This window comes from Sceloporus occidentalis, unplaced genomic scaffold, assembly GCF_023333645.1.
Source record: "Sceloporus occidentalis isolate IW3139 unplaced genomic scaffold, rSceOcc1.0.p SCAF_2, whole genome shotgun sequence".
Taxonomy (NCBI): Eukaryota; Metazoa; Chordata; class Lepidosauria; order Squamata; family Phrynosomatidae; genus Sceloporus; species Sceloporus occidentalis.
The window spans coordinates 55,696,541-55,716,610 of record NW_028316982.1 but is presented as its reverse complement, the minus strand read 5'-3'; the positions used below and the strand labels follow the sequence as shown (position 1 = coordinate 55,716,610).

The 20,070-nt window shown below is 41.1% G+C and overlaps 1 protein-coding gene across 1 annotated transcript in view; it reads left to right on the top strand.

Annotated features, from left to right (window-relative positions):
* LOC149318354 (ephexin-1-like) overlaps window positions 1-10,971 on the top strand; it is a 46,629-nt gene extending 35,658 nt beyond the window's left edge. Inside the window, exons 9-13 of the mRNA XM_089509516.1 lie at window positions 221-384; window positions 1,853-2,008; window positions 5,662-5,741; window positions 7,282-7,386; window positions 8,969-10,971. Coding sequence (XP_089365642.1) covers window positions 221-384; window positions 1,853-2,008; window positions 5,662-5,741; window positions 7,282-7,386; window positions 8,969-9,141 — 678 coding nt within the window. The 3' untranslated portion in view covers window positions 9,142-10,971. The remainder of the gene's footprint in view (window positions 1-220; window positions 385-1,852; window positions 2,009-5,661; window positions 5,742-7,281; window positions 7,387-8,968) is intronic.
* The last annotated feature ends 9,099 nt before the right edge of the window (window positions 10,972-20,070 follow it).

The window sequence follows — 20,070 nt, the reverse complement described above, 5'->3', positions numbered from 1 at the left end:
GTTCATTTCATGTGCTTAATAAATGTTTTTAGCATTTTCCCCTTTGGCAGGATTTAAAAATGAAAACTGCATTTCTTCTTTTAGAGCTGTGCAATATTGTAATGTGGTCTCCATATACTTTAGGAAGGGGACGAAGCAAGAATTAGTGTTGAATTCAGTTTGATTGATACAAGGTGTTGGTTTGCAGCATTCTTGATCATTGTTTTATTCCCTTTATTAGTCTGTGCCCATCATCTCTCATTCCCGTTGGCTACTAAAGCAGGGAGAACTCCAGCAGATGAATGGTCCCAAAACATCACGTACCCTTCGTACAAAGAAACTCTTCAGAGAAATCTACTTGTTCCTCTTCAATGATTTGTTAGTGCTCTGCAGACAAATTACTGGGTGAGTTGGAAACATAGGGAGGCAGAAGGCTGGTTGCCAAATCCTAAATATAATATCAAAACACTGGATATTAGATATGTCTATCAGGTACAGGTTCTGTTTATCAGCACTTGCTGTGCTACAGACTCAGCTTTAGGTCATTACAGCTCTTAAATATTTGTTTCCTGTTATTCTGGATTTTCAAAACTGGTAATCCCCTACCTGCCTTCTTAGATTGGCATGAAGTGGTGATTTGCTTCAGAGAGGGCTGAGTGGAAAGTAAATGCTAAAGCATCCCCTACCTACAGAGTCACTTTTTGTTTATATCCCATCATACAGTGACTTCATTGCCGGAGCCATGTTTACAAGGTAAACAAAAACCCCAGAATACCAGCAGGGCGTGAAAACAACTGGGTAGGGAAAGGTTTCAGAAGAGAACTAGCACAAGAAGAGTGAAGGAAACACATTTATCATATCCCTTTTCAGATGCAAATTATCTCTTTTTCTGAGTACTGTGTTATGGAGAAGGGATTGTCAAGATGTTTAATTTTTTTATGTCCAGATACAGATTATCATAAGCAGAGCAGGCTTAGACTCAGAGGCAGGATGAAACAGAGGAAGACTGGGACTGGGAAGGCAGCTATGAAAGAAATGGATAGGGTCATAAAGTGTAAAGACATAATTCTGAACCTAAAGTAAGGATAGTACAAGCCATTGTATTACAGTGTATGGATGTGAGAGCTGGACAGTGAAAAAAGCTGATAGAAAGAAAATTGGCTCTCTAGAACAGATCAAGCTGAAACTGTCTCTGGAAGCCAAGATGACTAAGTTGAGGTTGTATTTTTGCTGCATTATGAGGAAAAATGAATAATTAGAAAAGGCAGTGAAGCTATGAAAAGTGGAAGGCAATAGAAAGAGAAGAAGACCACATGCCAGATGGCTAGATTTGATCAGGGAGGACACAGGCCTGAGTCTGCAGGACCTGAGCAGAAAGGTAGAGGACAGGGGGTCTTCAAGAGAGTTGCTATGAGTCAAAGTCAACTCAAGGACAGTTAACAAAAGACAAATAGATTACAGTGTTGTTTAGTCCTTAGATTCCAAGAGTATATCCCCACTACACAATTGTACCAGTCCGATACCACTTTAACTGTCATGGATCCTTCCTGTGGAATCCTGGGATTTGTTGTTTGCTGAAGAGGTGCCCAGAAATGCTCCTGTAGTGTTGCAGTTTAAGTGTGCATCCCCTAGCACAAACTAAAAATCCCAGGATTCTGTAAAATAGAGACCTTGCAATTGGAGTGATATCAACCTGATACAATAGAGCAGTGTGGATTCATCTCAAGACACATGTTCTTCTACAGAGATGATTTCTCTCCTAGACCTATGTGATGTGTGTCCTTGTTGATTCTCTGTCATATTTTTCAAATCATTTTTAACATCTCAGTCTATTGCTAATGATTCTGGTGGCCACATTATTTTTTTCTTTTAGTGACAAGTACCAGGTATTTGATTCTGCTGCCCGAGGACTTCTTCGGGTAGAGGAGTTGGAGGACCAAGGACAGAGCTTGGCCAATGTCTTTATCCTAAGGCTGCTGGAAAATGCAGATGATCGGGAAGTCAGCTACATGCTGAAGGCATCATCCCAGTAAGTACAGTCTGATACACAAGTGTGTTGCCTGTGTGGATGATTCTGCTGAATTTGCTTAAACACAATGTATTTGGGTCTCTTGTGGTTCATAGGATAATCTTTGAGCCTGTCTCTGCCCTACTCTCCCACACCATTTGCCAGGTATATTGGATAGTGTCTCCTTCTGGCATGTCCAAAGACGGAGAAAACCAGTTCCTTTCTCCTCTCTGATGAACTTGCACTAGCCCCTACCCCCCAACAATCCTCGAGTCTTTCAGTGGCTTCTGGATCCAGAGGGGTCACATGTTTGAGATATCTATATAAAGAGAATGACACCTAAACAGAACGTAGAGCTCTAAAGTAAAAAAAAAAAAAATTGGTCCCAAGCAATGCACTTGTTTTGTCCAGTTTTGTTTGATGCTGAATTTGGTGCTGAAAGTTGGGGGGGGGGGGTCCTTCTTTCTTTCTGCTTGTTTTTAGCAGGATCTAAATCCATATATCTGATCCATACCGAACCCCACTGTATCCAATCAGGACCTTTCCTCCTGTGGAGGAGGCTACCACTGTGGTGAAGGAGAAGGGTGAAAACACCCTCCTGACTTTGCGGTGGCAGCTCCCGCCTCAGGAGTAAGCCACTGCTGCAGCAAAGGAGAAGAGCAAGTATGCCCCTTTTGGCTGCCCTCCAGAAGCTCCCCTGGCACACATACACATGCACACCACACTGGGAGACACCACACATGGGAATACCACTGGCTCAAACCACTACATCACACTGGTTCTCTTTAACCCAGACAGCCAGCTGTGAAAATCACTTACATATTAACTGGATAAACTGGGTTTAAAATACTATGGCGCGTTACAGATGGGCCCATGAGGCGCCACCATCACGTGCGAGGGGCGGCGCTTCCTGACACGCCTTGCCCCTCGCGCGTAATGACTACGTCAGAATGGCGGTGCTGCATACAGATGGGTGCCACCATTATGACGTAGCGGACGCTCTGCGTCCGCACGTCGCGCAGCAGAAGTGACACCGCGAGTGCGCGCTTTGGCACTTGCGGCATCTCTTCCGGGCCGCAGGAAGGAGTGCGAAAATCGCGCTCCTTCTTTGCAGCGTCTGGGAACCGCGCCATTTGGCTGTTGCGGTTCCCGGATGCTGCAATCGACAGCGACGTGAGACTGCCCCTTCTGGGCCATCTATAACGTGCCTATGATAATGTTCTATAAACAAATAGATATAAACGAATCTGCCTTTTTGTCCTTTGTTCAGTTTTTTTATCCTCTTTTATCAAGCTTTTTTCATCTACCTGATGACAATATTTAAGATCTTAAATCCATGGTCAGAAGCAAGTTTCATGGGCCTTTTTCAACTGTTCCTAAAATGAATATAAAATGTTAGAGCTAATAAGCAAATAAATGTTGGATTTGTTTGTTTGTTTGTTTGTTTGTTTCAAAATTCACTTTGGAAGGCACAGAACTTTAAAGCCACATCATTATAATTAAATGCCCATAGCATGTGGGCTGCAGTGTGTTGCCCCAATCTTCATCTATTACACAGCTTTGTAGCTGACTTTCCCCTTGCACTGCTTCCAGTACTTCTATTTTTGTGTTCAATTGCATACTTAAACACTGCAAGGAGCTGTGTTCATCTTCTTGCAAGTAGAGGCTGTTTTAGTTTTGCAGGATTTTGAGAACTGATGGTTTTTAAAGAAATAACTATTAGAAAGGTGCTGTATTGTTTCTATTGTTTTAACTGTACTGTTCTTTTCAACTATTTTTTATCATTTTAAACTTGTTTTTAAATGTTAAATGTTAAATTAAAATTCCAATTTAATGTCAATCTTTTATATGTTTTAACTTTGTTGTATTTTCATTAGTTGAATCTCAGTTTTAGTGGAAAGGTGGGGTACAAAGCTAATCAGTTATTATCACAATCACCAAAATATCCCAGAATAGCTATGTTGCTAATGACATCCTGCTAAGAAAAATTAGTGAAAAAAGTGTTAATGTCCAGCATTTGTTTGAATAGATGAGTTCTCAGTTATCTGTTACAACAATATTTTGTGGAGCAAGAGTAATGATGTGGCAAAGATGGTGAAATGTTTCCTTGTTTACTGCTTTTATCATATAATTTTTGTCTCTCCCTCTTCACTGCCCCATTCCAGTGAACAATCCTTAGGAATAAGGTGTTCAGCTCTATAACTGTTGTAACACTTGTTTTTAGCTATGCGGGAAAGAAGGAGGCAAAATTCACAACTTTCACTCAAGCCACTCAGTGTTTATGACAGCATCAGAGCCAAAAGGAATATGAGGGATCACAGAATCATACAGTTGGAAGAGACCACAAGGGCCATCCAGTCCAACCCCCTGCCGTGCAGGAACTCTCAAACCAAAGCATCCCCGACCAATAGCCATCCAGCTTCTGTTTGAAGACCTCCAAGGAAGGAGACCCCACCATGCTCTGAGGGAGTGTATTCCACTGTCAAACAGCTCTTACTGTCAGAAAGTTCCTCTTAATGTTGAGGTGGAATCTCTGTTCCTAGAGCTTGCATCTGTCGTTCCATGTTCTAGTCTGCTTCTCCTTTTTGGCTATAAGGCTGGTGTTGAGACCTACATTCAGTGAGACCCTACAGTGAAACTAATCACATCTCCTGGTTCTTTGAACTTCTAAGAGAGGGTCAAATGGACTCCCCTTTTTCTTCTTTACATGTTTATTATGATCTCCTGAATCACCTCTAACTTCCCTCATTAAAAGAGAATAGATGTTTCAGGTATTTTAGGAAACAATGCATGTAAATAAAAGTGAAAAAAACAATGGGACAATGACTGCAGAATGCATCTGTCATTGTGAAGTCGAAGACTTTCATGGCCGGCAGCCATAGTTTTTTATGGGTTTTTCGGGCTATGTGGCCATGTTCTAGAAGAGTTTATTCTTGACGTTTCGCCAGCATCTGTGGCTGACATCTTCAGAGAATGCTTTCCAGGAAAGGAGTTGGGTATATATATATACTGTGTGAACCTGGGAAGGCAGGAGTGATTTGCATGTGGATTGTTCTGTTGTTAATGGCAGGCCTCAGGATGGGAGGGTATGCAAAAGAGGATTAGATGCTGGCGAAAGGTCAGGAACAAACTCTTCTAGAACATGGCCACATAGCCTGAAAAACCCACAAAAAACCATCTGTCATTGCTTAGTCAAGTTTTTCTGCAATATGTCCAGGTTCTTTCAGTATAGTTCATCAGTTTAACCTGAACACGTTCATGTATTACCTTGTGCATGACATTTTAACCAGTGAGTGGGAGCAGATGAGTCAGGATGCATAAATGTCTTGCTGACAATTGATGCTTTATAGGCTTGGTTGACAGGAGAGAGGGAACTCTTGAATTTCACCTATTCATACATTAAGAAAGGTGCAGCATTATATAAGGGTGTTGTGAGAGCTAGGTTTTAGCAATGAAAATAAGAAAGATCCCATCAACAAGGGGGAAAGGAGAACAATAGAGCAAATGGTATGTGTATGTCAGAGAACTGACTGGGAAGGGAAAATGTCTGTCAGCCAAAAAATATGAAAATGGGGCAAGAATTGTAAGAGCAGTACTGTTTCTACTGCCTCTTTCCAAAACTGAATAGAAAAAAGTTACTGTATTCTCTCTTCTTATACTTCTACCCCATACAGAAGTGAAATGAAACGTTGGATGATCTTGCTGGCCCCAAACAGGCGAACCAAGTTTGTTTCCTTTACATCCAGGCTGATGGGTAAGTGGGACAACAGAAAGAGGGAGGGATGATGGGTAGATGCCATCTGGACAGTTCCAAAGAGCATTTCTTGTTTGCTAGTTGTAGTTATGTTGCTTTTAGGATGCAAACATAAGTCAGGTATTATTTGTGGAACAAACATGTACAGTCCGTCCTCGCCTTACGCGGGGGATCCGTTCCGGATCCCTCCGCGTAAGGCGAATTCTGCCTATGCTCGAGCCCCATTGGAAACAATGGGGCTCGTGCGCGGCAGCGCGGGTGTGCGCGGGGCACAACGGGCGTGCGCGCCCATTCAATTGAATGGGACGCATCGCCCCGCGCACGCCCCGCAGCTTGAGCGCGTATGCTCAAGGCCGCGTATGGCGCGCCCGCGTATGGCACGGGCGCGCTGTAAAACCTAAATTCTGAGGATCAGCTTTGAGTTGTTCCCTGAAGTATGAGTTTCCAGAGTTATTAGCTTTTCTACCTGCCTTATTCAAGCAACAATTTCAAGCTGTGTGTCAGGGTTTTGTATAGGTTAAGTGTCCCGTACTTGTTTGCTCCCCAATCATCCCTATCCCTAGAGATTCATCTTCACTATGTTCTTTGTTGCATTCAAGTGAAGGTGGATGATCTGAGTTCCCCAGATTTCTTACACAAGTCTTGTAGCATGAGTGGTCAGTGGGTTAAACTATTCCACAACCAGCCAGTACCCTCACTGGCCATTGTATTGAAACATTTGTTGCAATGACACAGCCCATTGGGTTACTTTTTCATCTGGTATACACATGTTCTCTAGCCATATGGTTCTCAAACTGTGGGGCAGGACCCCCGAGGGGCAACAGAGTTGCTCAAAAGGGGTGTAAGATTGCTGCTGCTGCTGCTGCTGCTGCTGCTCCTCTTCTTTCTCCTCCTCTTCTCAAACTTTTTCTGTCCTGGAGGGGAAGAGAAAAGCAAGGAGGGCATTTGGAGCAGCTGCCTCTGCCTGAGAAAGGAGAGGGAGGAAAAAGAGAGCAGGGAAGCTTACTAGATCATGGCCTCAGGCAGGGCCCATCCTGAGCTGCCATGACTAGTCATAACTGACTGTACGGGACGGTAGTCATTTTTGTTTCTTAAGTCAGAGCCAGTGTTGTCCAAGGACTGCTCTAGTGGTCATGTGGCCAGCATAACTCCACCAAACGCTGTTACGTTCCCGCTGAGAAGTGGTACCTATTTATCTACTTGCATTTGCATGTTTTCGAACTGCTAGGTTGGCAGAAGCTGGGACTAGAGACAGGAGTTCACCCCATCATGCAGCACCCGGGCCTCAAACTGCTAACCTGCCGGTCTTGCAATCAACAGAGCCAGCATCTTTCATACAAATTACACTAGATCATATTTTAGTTTGTCTTTCTAAGCCCAGGTATAGAGAGATAATAGGCCTGGTGATTATGTGTTATTATAGACTGTTCCATATTATATAGATCTGACTTTCATTATCATCTGACTCTGCTTCAGACATCCTCTCAGTACCTAAATGGCTTGCAAGCTATATTAAACTTTTTTTTAATCTTGTTGGCAGATTGCCCTCAAGTACAGTGTGTCCATCCATATGTGGCTCAGCAGCCAGATGAGTTATCACTAGAACTGGCTGATGTACTGAACATTCTGGAAAAGACAGATGATGGTAAGAACTGACATCTCAGCAATATTTCATCTACAGATGAACAGAATTATGGCTGGAATTCAGGATTAGATTTATGGATGTGTAACTTAGAGTTAAGCATCCATAGTGAATCCATATTCATGGCTCCTACATAGCCCTATTGCCACAATTATACCTCTCCTCCCCCAAAAAACCTACTTTACTGGGCTGTAGCCACACAGAGAGAAGGGGAGTCTTTTTTAATGTTAAATGGGATGCGGGTGGATGACATCTCCCATCACTTTCCTGCCAGCCAGTGAGGCTGTGACAAGGAAGTGTAACAGGATTCCTGCTCCTGATGTTTGCCCCACTAACCAGCTGAATGAACGCGGTTGCACTTCTCTCTGTGCAGTTGCTGCCTCATGAAGTAGATTAGGGGGCAGGTTGGGCCAGAAGGTACTATACTTAGTATACTTAACTAAGTAGTCAATGTAAAATCTTATCTTTAAAGCCAATGCAGTGCTTGTGAACCTTAATGCTTATTGCAGAAATTCTACAGTTAATAATAATAATAATAATATGATTTATTTGTATACCGCTTTTCCTACGATCAAAGCGGTTTACAGCATACATATGCATATACAACAACAAAGCAGTTGTATGATAGCTTATTCTAAATACTCAGAAGAGTTTATGTTAAATAATGCTGTGATATAAAATCATATAAAAATAGACAAACAATGAGTTCACAAGAGTAAGGACAGATGCAAAAGTAAGAGAACCCCTGCTTGCATCATTTAAGGGGATAATTAGAATCAACTGCTTAAGTAATTGGTTAGCTCTGCAGAGGTGAATTTGGGAAGTCCCACCCTATAAAAGGATCAGAAACTTCATGGATTTGGTCTTCACCATATGGGTGTGTGAAAATGTGTTTTGCTATGATCAAAGTTATTTCTGAGGGTCTCAGAAAAGCAGGTATTATTGCTTATCAGTCTGGGAAGGGTTACAAAACAATTTCTAAGAATTTGAGGTTCCACCAAGCCATTGTTATACAGATAGTAATGGATAAGATTCAAGACCACAGTCACGCTACTCAGGAGTGGTAATATTCAGAGATGTAGCCGTGTTAGTCTGGATAAGTATGCAAATGGATCTTTTAGCATCTTTGAGACTAACTGAGAGAAAGAAAGAAGTTGGTGGCATAAGCTTTCATAGATTTAAGTCTATGACAGTCTTAAGGAGTTCACATGCTTTTTCTTGCTACTGTACATGTCCTCATGACTGGACAGCAGTTGGCCTGCTAAAGTTGATTATATATTCTTCATAATCTATTCTTCAATTCAGTACACAAATTAATGTCAAAGCATTGCAATCCCCACAAAGCTGAATTCTTATAAGCCTCTCTGAGTTGTAGCATCTGCTTCAGACTTAAAAGATTATGTAACCAGCTTTCTCTTAATACATTCTGGTATGATCTATGATTCTTTTGTTGTTTTTTAAAAAAGATTTCTTGTATTGCATTGCATTTTGAACTTGTATTATATTATGATATTATTGATATATTGAGCTGTGCTAGCACCTGTTTCTTCTGGCTGTCATGTTATTATTATTTTTTTAAACCCAGGTTGGATATTTGGAGAACGTTTGCATGATCAAGAAAGAGGTTGGTTTCCCAGCTCTATGGGTGAGGAGATTATGAACCCCAAGATTCGATCTCAGAACTTGAAAGAGTGTTTTCGGGTGCACAAGTCAGATGACAGTCAACGGAGGAAGATGAGCAGCAGGAACAAACAGTGATTATCGCACAGTTATCTGTTCTTTGTGAAAAGTAATTTCTGGTAGAAGCTGAGACAATGGGATTCAATACACAGAAGGTGCACAGATGCCCAAGGCTACCCACCTATAAACTTAGTGGGTTTCTTTGCATATTTGACAAAGCATGGATAATAATTCTGAAGACACACTTGAAGAGATGATGCTGCCCTGTGCCTGTACAGAGCTGGGAGCTGTAAAGTATTTTTTCTAATGTACTACAAACTCCAAAGAGTAAATTTGTCAGCTCTGCATGGTAAGGAAACAGTGAGCACTGAACAACTGAAAAAAACTATGTCAAATCTCTGGAGGCTAGTGGCTTGATTCTGTAACGTTCCATCCAATGATACAAGAAGGTGCAATGTTTGATTTTCTGGTTGCAAGATAGGGTCTAGGGGATTAGGAACACAGGGGCATCACACCTTTAAAATGGTGTGCTATAAACTGACTGCATCCACACCTCTACACTCAGGAAGCTTCTCTTTAGGAATGGAGCTTGAACTGACAACACTGATAGGTGTTTCTATTTTGAATGCACTGATAGAACCTGCCAAAAAATTGAATTGCAATTCTGTCTATTCTGGTTCAAAATATTTAACAGTATTAATTTATCTGCACTCTTAATCTGTCCTGAAGAAAGTTTTGAATTCTCAATTTGCAGAGGGTAATACTGAAGCAGGAAAGATTTTTTTAAAATAAAAGGTAGAATTAGAAGCTGCAGTTCTGTATTTTATAGCACCAAGCCTGCTAACCATCCTGTGGTTTTCAAATTACAAATGGACATACCGAGCCAGACAAATTGTCTCTCATTCCTGGCCCAAAGCTTTCTGTTTTGTAAAAAAAAATATCACTTTGACCATGATTATCCACTTGCAGTTGCATTTTATTACCAAAACACACATTATTGTCACCTATGTGTGTGTACCTTCAAGTAGCCTATTTATGGCAATCCCATAAATTTCTTTGGGTTTTCTTAGGCAATGAATATTCAGAAGTGGTTTTGTCAGCTTTTCCTCTGAAAAATAGCCTACCACTAGCTCCCACAAATAAAGAGTGCAGGGATGCTGAAAGAAGATAGCAGAGTGAATACTACATAGTTAGACTTTCCTAAATGAATTCTACATTGGATTATATGGAGTAAAGAAGGACATGGATGAGTTTCCCATAAGTAGTTTTCATTGGGTCTGGTTCCAGTACTTAGAAATTGTCTATCTGTTAAACTAAAAACAAAAGCAGTATGCAATGTTTGGGATGCTAAACCAGCATGCTTTACATTCTTTGGGATGCTACATCTGAGAATCTAGAGAACTCATTTGTGAGCAGACCAGCCAAGTTCAGTAGAACATACTGTTTTTCCTTGGTGTATATACGATCTCTAAGCAGAGTGCTTTAAACAATATTTCTTTCAAATTCAGAGAGTTCTGAATGGAAAGCATCCTTGCCAATATTGGAGGATGATACACTTCCAATATTCATGCTAGGTACATACACTCAGAAGTCTTAACATAAAAGATGGCACACTTTTTAATTAAATATTGTCTGAACATAATGTACTGATGCACATCAGTTGAGCAGTCTGTGTATAATACTTTTCAGCTGGTGTATATATAAAAGCTTTAAAAGCCAAAAGGAACAGGGACGTATCTCCTCTTTTAATGCAAATGTTGTAAGCATCAACAAGATGTTTCTGGAAGGAAAGAAATGATCAACAGAGAGAATTTGTCAAAGGACAATCACATGGTCAAACATGAGACAGACCAACAGATTAAAAGATTGTAAAGCATTTTGCATATTAAAAGTGTTAAATAAATAATAATTGGTGTTTATTCAATGGAAACACTCCAAAACCTTCTTTACCGTTTACGTATTTATTTCATTTATATGCTGCCTTTCTCTCAGAGTGGGACCCAAGGCAGCTTCCAGAAATAGTACAGTCAACCCTCCACATTTGTGGCTTTGACTTTTGCAGTTTTGATTATTTGGGGATTTGATTAATATGTTCTCTCTAGTTCCTCCAGAGAGATTCTGCTGGAAATTGACCAGAGAGTTCTGCTGGAGATCTAGAGATTACTACTTCTCTAGGCATTTGTAGGTCCTCTGGCATGATTATATGGTCAAGTTTTGGCAGATGTTGGCCACAGGGCAGTGCTGGAGGACCTAGAGATTCCTAGAGAGGTGGTATTTCAGGTAAAAAGAAGGGGTTTTTTTTTATTCACGGTTTTTCAACTTTCACAGGGGCCCTGTGCCCTAACCACAGCAAATGGGGATGGCCCACTGTACAGTCAAATTTAAAAACAAGTTAATTCACTTCATAAAACACATTGAAATTATTCTAAAAACCACCAAAAGTTTAAAAGATAAATAACACATCCTCAACAAAAAACAAAAGAAAAACCCTACTTATACATTGAAAGCCTGCTTAACGAAAAATATCTTTGGAGGAAGGGAGCCAGCCTAACCTCCCGTGGAAGGGTGTTCCAGAGGTTGGGAACAGCCACTGAGAAGGCTGACTTCTGTGCCTTTGATGGTGGCAGGGCCGAACGAAAGCCTTCCCATATAGATCTTAGAGCTCTGGCAGGTTCATATCGGGGAAAACATTCTTTCAGATAATCTGGATTCAAGCCTTATAAGGCTTTATATGTCATGACAAGTTGTGCCTGGAAGTGAACCAGTTGCCAATGGAGCTGTTTTAACAAACATGTTATATGCTCCCTACTACTGGCCCCAGTCAACATTCTGATTACAGCAGTTTGAACCCACCAATGCTTCTGAGCATTTTCTAAAGGCGGCCCCAGGTAGCGTGCATTACAGAAGTCCAAATGGGAGTTAATCCAGACATGTATCACGATATATAGATCTGACTTCTCAAGGAATGGCAAAGTTGATGGACTAGTTTTAGTTCTGCAAATGGACTCCCAGCCACTGCTGAAGGATCACTTCACAGCAGGTGCCCTTCCACAAGGCATAGGGGGTAACTAAGGGTTATATAAACAAGGGTTTGTGTATATTGTAATTCAAGCTTTCCCCAGGAAATTCAGAAGAGTTATATACCAAGTCAGCTAGCTCTGCTCGCTCTCTGCCTGATTCGCAGCTCTCAGACCAAAATCTTTCAGCGGGAGATGTCAGGGCTAGAAGCTGAAACCCTTTGCAAAGCACACAAACTCTTTAGGCTGCCTTCAAAGGCTCTCTTTGCTTAAATATCCAGACAAATAATGTTTTCATTGTACTAGTCCATAACTTTTTAAAAAAATTTCACCCAGCTATTAGAGCCAGATTAAAAAGGAGGAGGGATATTGCATTTATTTGCCTAGTGAACAAAGTCAGATGGAGAAAGTAGCAGAAAGGAGAGAAGAAACATTCCATTTGGGGCTACAAAAGGCAACCAAAGGTACTGGGCTAGAACAGCAGTGTTGTGTAAGTTGCCATTAACTTGCTTTCTTTCCTCTGTTTCCTTCCAAATCTGCTTTTTGGTGTGAATCTGTGAGGTGCATGAAGAGCTGCAGGGAGGATTAGGAATTTGATCCACCAGTAGTCTCAGTTCACCACTGGATATAACTAGAGATATAAAGTTTCCAGAAATCTTTAAGCCATTGAGGCATGGCTTTTAAAACCTTTCTTTCTTTCTTTCTTTCTTTCTTTCTTTCTTTCTTTCTTTCTTACTCTTTTATAAAGAAAAACCTGGTAATTTTAGGACAAATTGAATGCAATATGACAATACCTAGATATTGTAAGTCATTTTGTTAATTTAGGAATATATATAACATATGAAAAGTACTGCTTGTTGAGAAAATGATCACAAATTGAATTTGCTTTTTAAATTTTTATTTGTTACAAATGGAGCTTCTGAGTCTTAAACTGTAAGGAATACCTGAACTAATAAGAAACCTCTTTGCTTTTGTCAGTTTATGAAGAGCAAGCTGAACTATCAGCATAGGTAAAACAAGGAAAATTATTTTGCCTCTTCTAGTCCTTTATAGTGTCAAGCGAATATTAAAGCACTCATTCCCACAAAAAGAACTGAGAAAAGGGAACCAGGCCCACGAAATGCAATGATATGAGATAATATACATTTGTTTTCTGTCAAGTGGACTTCATCTTATGGTGACCTTATAAATGAGAGGCATCTAAGGGACCATTCCCACTTACCTGCAGATTCGAATCCTGAACCGAATCCTGAAACCAGTTCAGCAAACGCAGTGGTTCCCACTATGTTTGCACCAGTTTCAGGATTCCTTTCAGGAATTGACATGCCTGTTTTGACAGGCTCCTTTCTGACATGGCAGGAGAGGCTTCCCCAGCCTCTCTTGCCATGCCTCCTTCCTTCCTTCCTCCCTTCCTCTACTCTCCTCCTCCTTCTCTCCTTCCCTTCTGAGTCCTGCCTGGGGGCCCCAGCAGTGGCGGACAAAACAGCCGGCCGGAGCTTGATGGATGGGCCTTGTTCAGCGTGCCTCCGTCCATCCTCCAACGACGTCCAGGACAGAGGCATGTCCAATGAGCCCCGGCAGCCTGGAGGACAAAGGCGATGGCGGCAGTGGAGCTCATTGGACATGCCTTCGTCCTGGATGTCATTGGAGGATGGACGGAGGTACGCTGGACGGAGGCACGTCCATTGAGCCCCGGCTGGCAGCCTTCTCTGCCGCTGCCGCCGCCACTGCCAGGGCCCCCAGACAGGACTCAGGAGGGGAGGAGGAGGAGGGGAGGGAGGGAGGGAGGGAGGGAGGTATGGCCGGGAGAACCCTGAGTTCCCACTGGGCTGAATCGATTTATTGTCAAATAAATCAATTCAGCCCAAAAAGGAACAGGAAAACCCAGCACCTTTTTGACGTGGGCTAACTGGGGGAAAAGCATGCCCCCCCTTTGGAATCTATTCCAAATCGATTCCCAAGTGGGAACCATAGTGGTTTAAACTGGATTGTGATTCGACACAATCCAGTTTAAACAATAGTGGGACTGGGCCCTGTGAAACCTTGTCATTAACAGTCCTGCCCAAGTCTCAGGAACTCAGAGCCATTTGATTGACTCAATCAGTCTTTAATGTGGTCTTTCTCTTTTCGTATTTTTCATACCACTTTACCCAGCATTATCATATTTCTTAATGAATCAAGTCATCTTATGTTATGTTCAGAGTTGGATGGGTTGAATTTAGTCATCTTGGCTTCTAGTGAGAGTTCAGGCCTACTTGATCTTGGGTCCATTTGTCTTTTTAGTAGTCAATGGTATCCATAATATTATTCCATAACACCACCACCCCCAATTTTTTCCAGAAAAGACATTAAAATAGGACAAGATGTTTCCCCCTTGAATTTTTCATTTTTTTCCTGGACCTTCATATCTCTAGGTACAACGTAGTACAAATCTGGATGACTATCACCTGTTAAATTTTATGTGTGGGGGAGGAAGGAACTGTTGTTCTTTTTTTTAGTGGTGTAAATTGAAATGTGCTAATAATTTCTTGTTCTGTCACCATTTGAAGGAAAGCCTAACTTTGGCTCTAGGTCTTCTTTCGGTAGTTGTTTCTGTCTAACCACCTTAAAACCAGAACTAGGGAATGAGCAGCAGTGAAGCCATTTAACTATGCCATTCTGAATTGTTTCAGCCTTACAGTTGTCTTGTCAGAAAGATTATTCAACCATGGGACATGGCATAAAATTAAGGGTTGGCATTCTGTGTTGCAGTTATGGATTTGACACCTAGAGTTACAGATCCTTAGCTGCTCTGTATTCACACAGTCATGATTGTAGCACTGTTGCCAAGATGGTAAATACTGTACTTCCCAAAGCTATTTTATTAGATAGCAGCCACATCAAGAGATGGAAGTCAATTTTGCTGGTGATCAGGGCATGCATCAGTCACTTTTTCACCCATTTCCTACCATTGATAGAGTTTGTGATAATCAGAAGCAGGAACCTTATCACAATTCCTTGCTGCAGCCTCATTCGGTGGTGGGAAGCGGGTGGAAATGTTGCCCTCCTAAACAATTTCTGCCAGCTAAACTGATTCCCATCTCTCTCTCTCTCTCTCTCAGTACAGCTGCTGCCTGGTAAAGTAGGTTGGGAGGCGGTCATGCTGGGAGATGTTACTTAGTGAAATATGTAGATAACTAAGTAGGTGATTTTTAAAACAAATAGCCCTCCACATTTAATAATAATAATAATAATAATAATAATAATAATAATATTTATTTATAGCCCGCTTTTCCAAAGAGATTAAAGCAGGTTACAACAAAGGTACTACACAATGTACAAAGTTACAAACAGCATCCACATAAAAAATCCATGACAATACATCAGAGTATTAAAAACAAGATAAAAATTACAAGGTTAAAAACCACAACAATAACTAGCTGAAAATGCTAGTGTAACGGGGAGAGAGCAGAAATCACAGCGTATGGGGAAAAGCCTGTTGGAAGAGTAAGGTCTTCAGCTTCTTTCTGAACAGGTCAAGGGAGGTAACCAAGCGGAGCTCGCCGGGAAGAGAGTTCCAAAGCTGCGGGGCCGAGTTGGAAAACGCCCTCTGTGCAGTCACGGTGTACTTCGTATCAGGAACCCTCAACAATTGCTTCCCGGCCGATTGGAGAGTGCAGGGCGGATTATATGGGGAGAGGCGGTCCTCCAAGTACCCTGGGCCCAAGCCATTACCAACACCTTTTATTGGGCTCAGAAGCGAATGGGCAGCCAATGAAGATCTTGCAAAATAGGTGTTATGTGGCTAATCCTGGAGCATCCAGTGACTAACCTAGCTGCCATATTCTGCACTAATTGAAGCTTCCGAGTTTGGTACAAGGGTTGCCCCATGTAGAGCGCGTTATAGAAATCCAACCGAGAGGTTACCAGAGCATGTACCACCGTTTCAAGGTCCCCCCGGCCCAGGAAGGGTCGCAGCTGGCGTATCAGCCAAAGCTGATAACAAGTGCTCCTGACTGTCACATCCACCTGAGATGTAAGGTGGAGCAATGAGTCCAGAAGCACCCCCAGACTGCAAACTGAGTCCTTCAGGGGAAGCGTGACCCCATTCAGGACAGGTGGACAAATCTCCATCCCCGGGCCAGGGGAACCTATCACGAGTACTTCTGTTTTCTCTGGATTCAAGCTGAGTCTGTTTTCCCTCATCCAGCCCATTACTGACTCCAGACAAGCGTCTAGAGGAGAGATGCCATCCCTGGTCACTGCATCAGTCGGAGACACAGAGAAACATATTTGGGTGTCATCAGTGTACTGATAACACCGCGCCCCGTGTCTCCGGATGATCTCACCCAGCGGTTTCATGTAAATGTTAAATAGCATTTAAACTTGCAGCTTTAACTTATGCAGATTTGATTATTTGCAGATTTAATTGATGTATTCTCTATAGGAATCACTAGATCTGCCAACATTACTCTGAGTCACTCTGGAGGACCTAGAGATTCCTAGAGAAAACGCTTCTTTAAGCATTTGTAGATCCTCCAGCGCAATTTTATGGCCAGCCTCCAGCTGATGTTGACCATGGAACTGCACTAGAAGACCTAGAGATTTCCAGAGAAATATTCTCTCAAGTTAAAAAAGAAAACCCAAAACAGTAGTTTTATTTGCAGTTTTTTTAAACTTTCATGGGGGTCCTGTGCCCCTAACCCAAGTGAATGTGTAGGGCCTTCTGTATATTATTTTCCCCATTGAATACCATTTTAAATTGTACAATGCAATATTATGTGCATTGGCTATGATATAGAAAGCAAAACATTTCCTGTTATTGGTACAGTATCAGGGTTTACCCAGGAGCAGGAAAAGTGAAGACCCCCACTGTAGCCCTTGACCCTCTCAGATTCCTGCAGGATCATCCTCTCCTGGGCAAAAAGGGGTACATTGCCTCCCTTAGGAGCTCCCAGTAGTGCAGGTCACTATTTCAAAAGCCTGGTGATTCCTTTTGCATTTAACACCAAAAAAAGCTCCTATAGCCCTGGCATTATCAGATGGGGGACGGGACAGGGACAGAAGTGAAGGGGATCGCTCTCCCATCCTTATCCCATCCTTATCGCAATTGCGTGAACGAATATCATACACGTCACACTTATCCGGTGATTATCCTGTCAGCGATGAGGAATTGCCCTATCACAAGTATTAACAGGTTATTCTGTTAATGAAAAATGAAGGTAAATGGTGATGAATTGACCTCAGTGTCGGGATAATGACCAGATAAGAGTAATGTTGGATGGGACAAGGACATCCTTTTCCCCATGTGATAATCTCCATTGTCACAGTAACCAGCACAAAGTGATTTCATGTATTTTTCAAAACCAGATTACAAGTGCACCTGAATAAAACAGTGGTGGGGGGATAACAAATTTTCTTGTCTGTATTCCTTTCATTTTATTTCTCCCAGTTTTTGTTGTTGTTAACCACCTTCAAAAAGATCTTAACTCATGTCGACCCTGTGGATGAGACATCTCCAAGACTACCTATCTGACACTACTCTTAGTTTTTGCAGATTCATACCTGTAATTTCCTTAAGAGAGTCCATCTATCTAGCATGCAGCCTTTCTCTCTTTTTACTTCCCTCCACCTTTCCTATAATTATCGGCTTTTCTAATGAGTCATGGCTTCTCATGACATGGCCAAAATATGACAGCCTCAATTTTATCGTCTTGTCCGGCTTGATCTCTTCTAGGACCTATTTGTTTGATTTTTTTGGCTGTCTGTGGTAACCTCAGCACTCTTCTCCAGCACCACATCTGAAATGAGTTTATTTTCTTATCCATTTTCTTAATTGTTCAGCTCTCACATCCATTCATGGTTATAGGAAATACAATGGCTTGTGCAATTCTAACTTTCATGCTTAGTTGTATATCTTTTCTCTTTAAGATCCTTTCTAGATCTTTCATAGCTGCCCTCCCCATTCTTGGTCGTCTTCTGATTTCTTGACTGCAGTCTCTGTTCTCATCTGTATGATCCAAGGTATTAGAACTCTTACTATTTATGTTAGCTAATTGTCTGGGTTGTATGTGTGTAGATCTTCATTATTTTTGTTTTCTTTATGTTCAACAGTAAGCTGGCCTTTGCACTTCCTTCCTAGAACTTCCTTAGTAGTTAATTTCGGTCTGTGGTGTTTTCTGCTAGTAGTATGGCATTGTTTGCGTATCTTAGATTGTAGATCCTTTGTCTTATTTTCACTTCTCCTTCCTCTGTGTCCAAGCCTGCTTCTCATATAATATTTACTGCATATAAATTGAACAGATAGGGTGAAAGTATGCAGCCTTGCCTGACTACTTTGTGAATTGTTAACATCCAGTGTTAACAACATTAATACAGCTGGCCCTCTGTATCTGTGGATTCTGCATCCATGGATTCAACCATCCATGGCTTGAAAATGTTTTTTTAAATTCCAAAAAGCAAACCTTGTTTTGTTTTTCATTTTATGTAAGGTATACTATTATACTATGACATTGCATATAATGGGACTTGAGCATCCATGGATTTTGGTATCCATGGAGGGTCCTGGAACCAAACCCCAGCAGATACCAGGAGTCCACTTACTATGCTAACCATGGCTTTTCTTACTTATTACAGGAGCTCATCTAAGTTTGCTGATCTACATTTCAGTCAGACTGGTATATAATGGTTGCACTTTTTTATTTACTCTTTATTGTTATGGAAGTACACATATATAGCTTGTAAGACACTAAAACAACAAAGACTTGAATAAGAGCATTGAAAAATATTAACCAAGTCACAGGCTAAACATTTACAAAGGAGATTATAACACTGTTACTATCCTAAATCGGATCAGCACATCTTTCCAAAACACTAAATCAGACAAGGGGGAAGGGATGCTGGTATATCTTTGTTGATCTGTGAGATAAAAAGAATTAAATTTAGAAAAAAAGAACATCTTGTTTCGCTGGCCTTATTGTATGCTTTGTTGTGTTAACATTTTAGACAATGCCAAAAACCAAATCTTTATGCCTCAGTTCCGGGCTGAATTTCCAGTGTGTAGCTACCTTCAGTTTAGCTGTTGCAAGGAGGAATAAGATGAAGTCCTCATGGAGAAACTGTTCTTGAACTTCTTCATACATTGAAAGAAACATCAACTTTGAGTCAAATTGTATATGATCTGATGTACAATAAAATCACCACCACCCCACCATTCCTGGAATATGTGAATGTCTTTAGAAGTCCACCCCATATGTATCAGAGACCCACTTACCCTTTTTCACTAATCCCTATTTACTAATATGATAAAGGCATCTGGAGCTTCAAGAAAGCCTTTCACACTGCAGCTAAAGTGGACACTGAACAGCTCTTTGGTCCATAGAGAATACCAGCATGTATCTTTCCTTTTTATTATTATTATTATTGCTGTTTATTATTTATCAAAGGCTTAAAGCTGATTTAGCTCAGTCAACATGCACTTCTCAGACCAAAGTCTCTGCTGAATTTTGTCATCAGATAGATGCCAGTCAAGTTTTACACTGATACTTAAAATACATGCAGCCCTCACCACCTTAATGCATATTTATATCAAACAAACCAAATAATGGAAGGACTTTCTAATCTCTCTCTCTCTCCCTTACTTTCTCAAGGTATTTTTAAATTACCCAAGACAAGTGTGGTATTAAAAAATAGCAACACAACAATAAATTTTGGTTAATGAAAACAGAACATTTTAAGAGTTTTTTCCCCTGAAAATAAATACAGATTATGCTCACCCTTCCACAGCTACTAACATTAAAAAAATGAACAGCCAAGTTACAATTTTATTTAAGCTCTAGCCTTGCATATTGAGGTTGGGTATATGCTTTTCTTATTTCCAAAATATGCATGAGCTCCTTGTCTACTTTAATTATACTTTAATGTGAAATAAAGCCATATTATTTTCCGTAATTTGATACTTAATCTATACATAGGTACCTTCCAAAAGTTCATTGGTGCAGTGATGAACCAT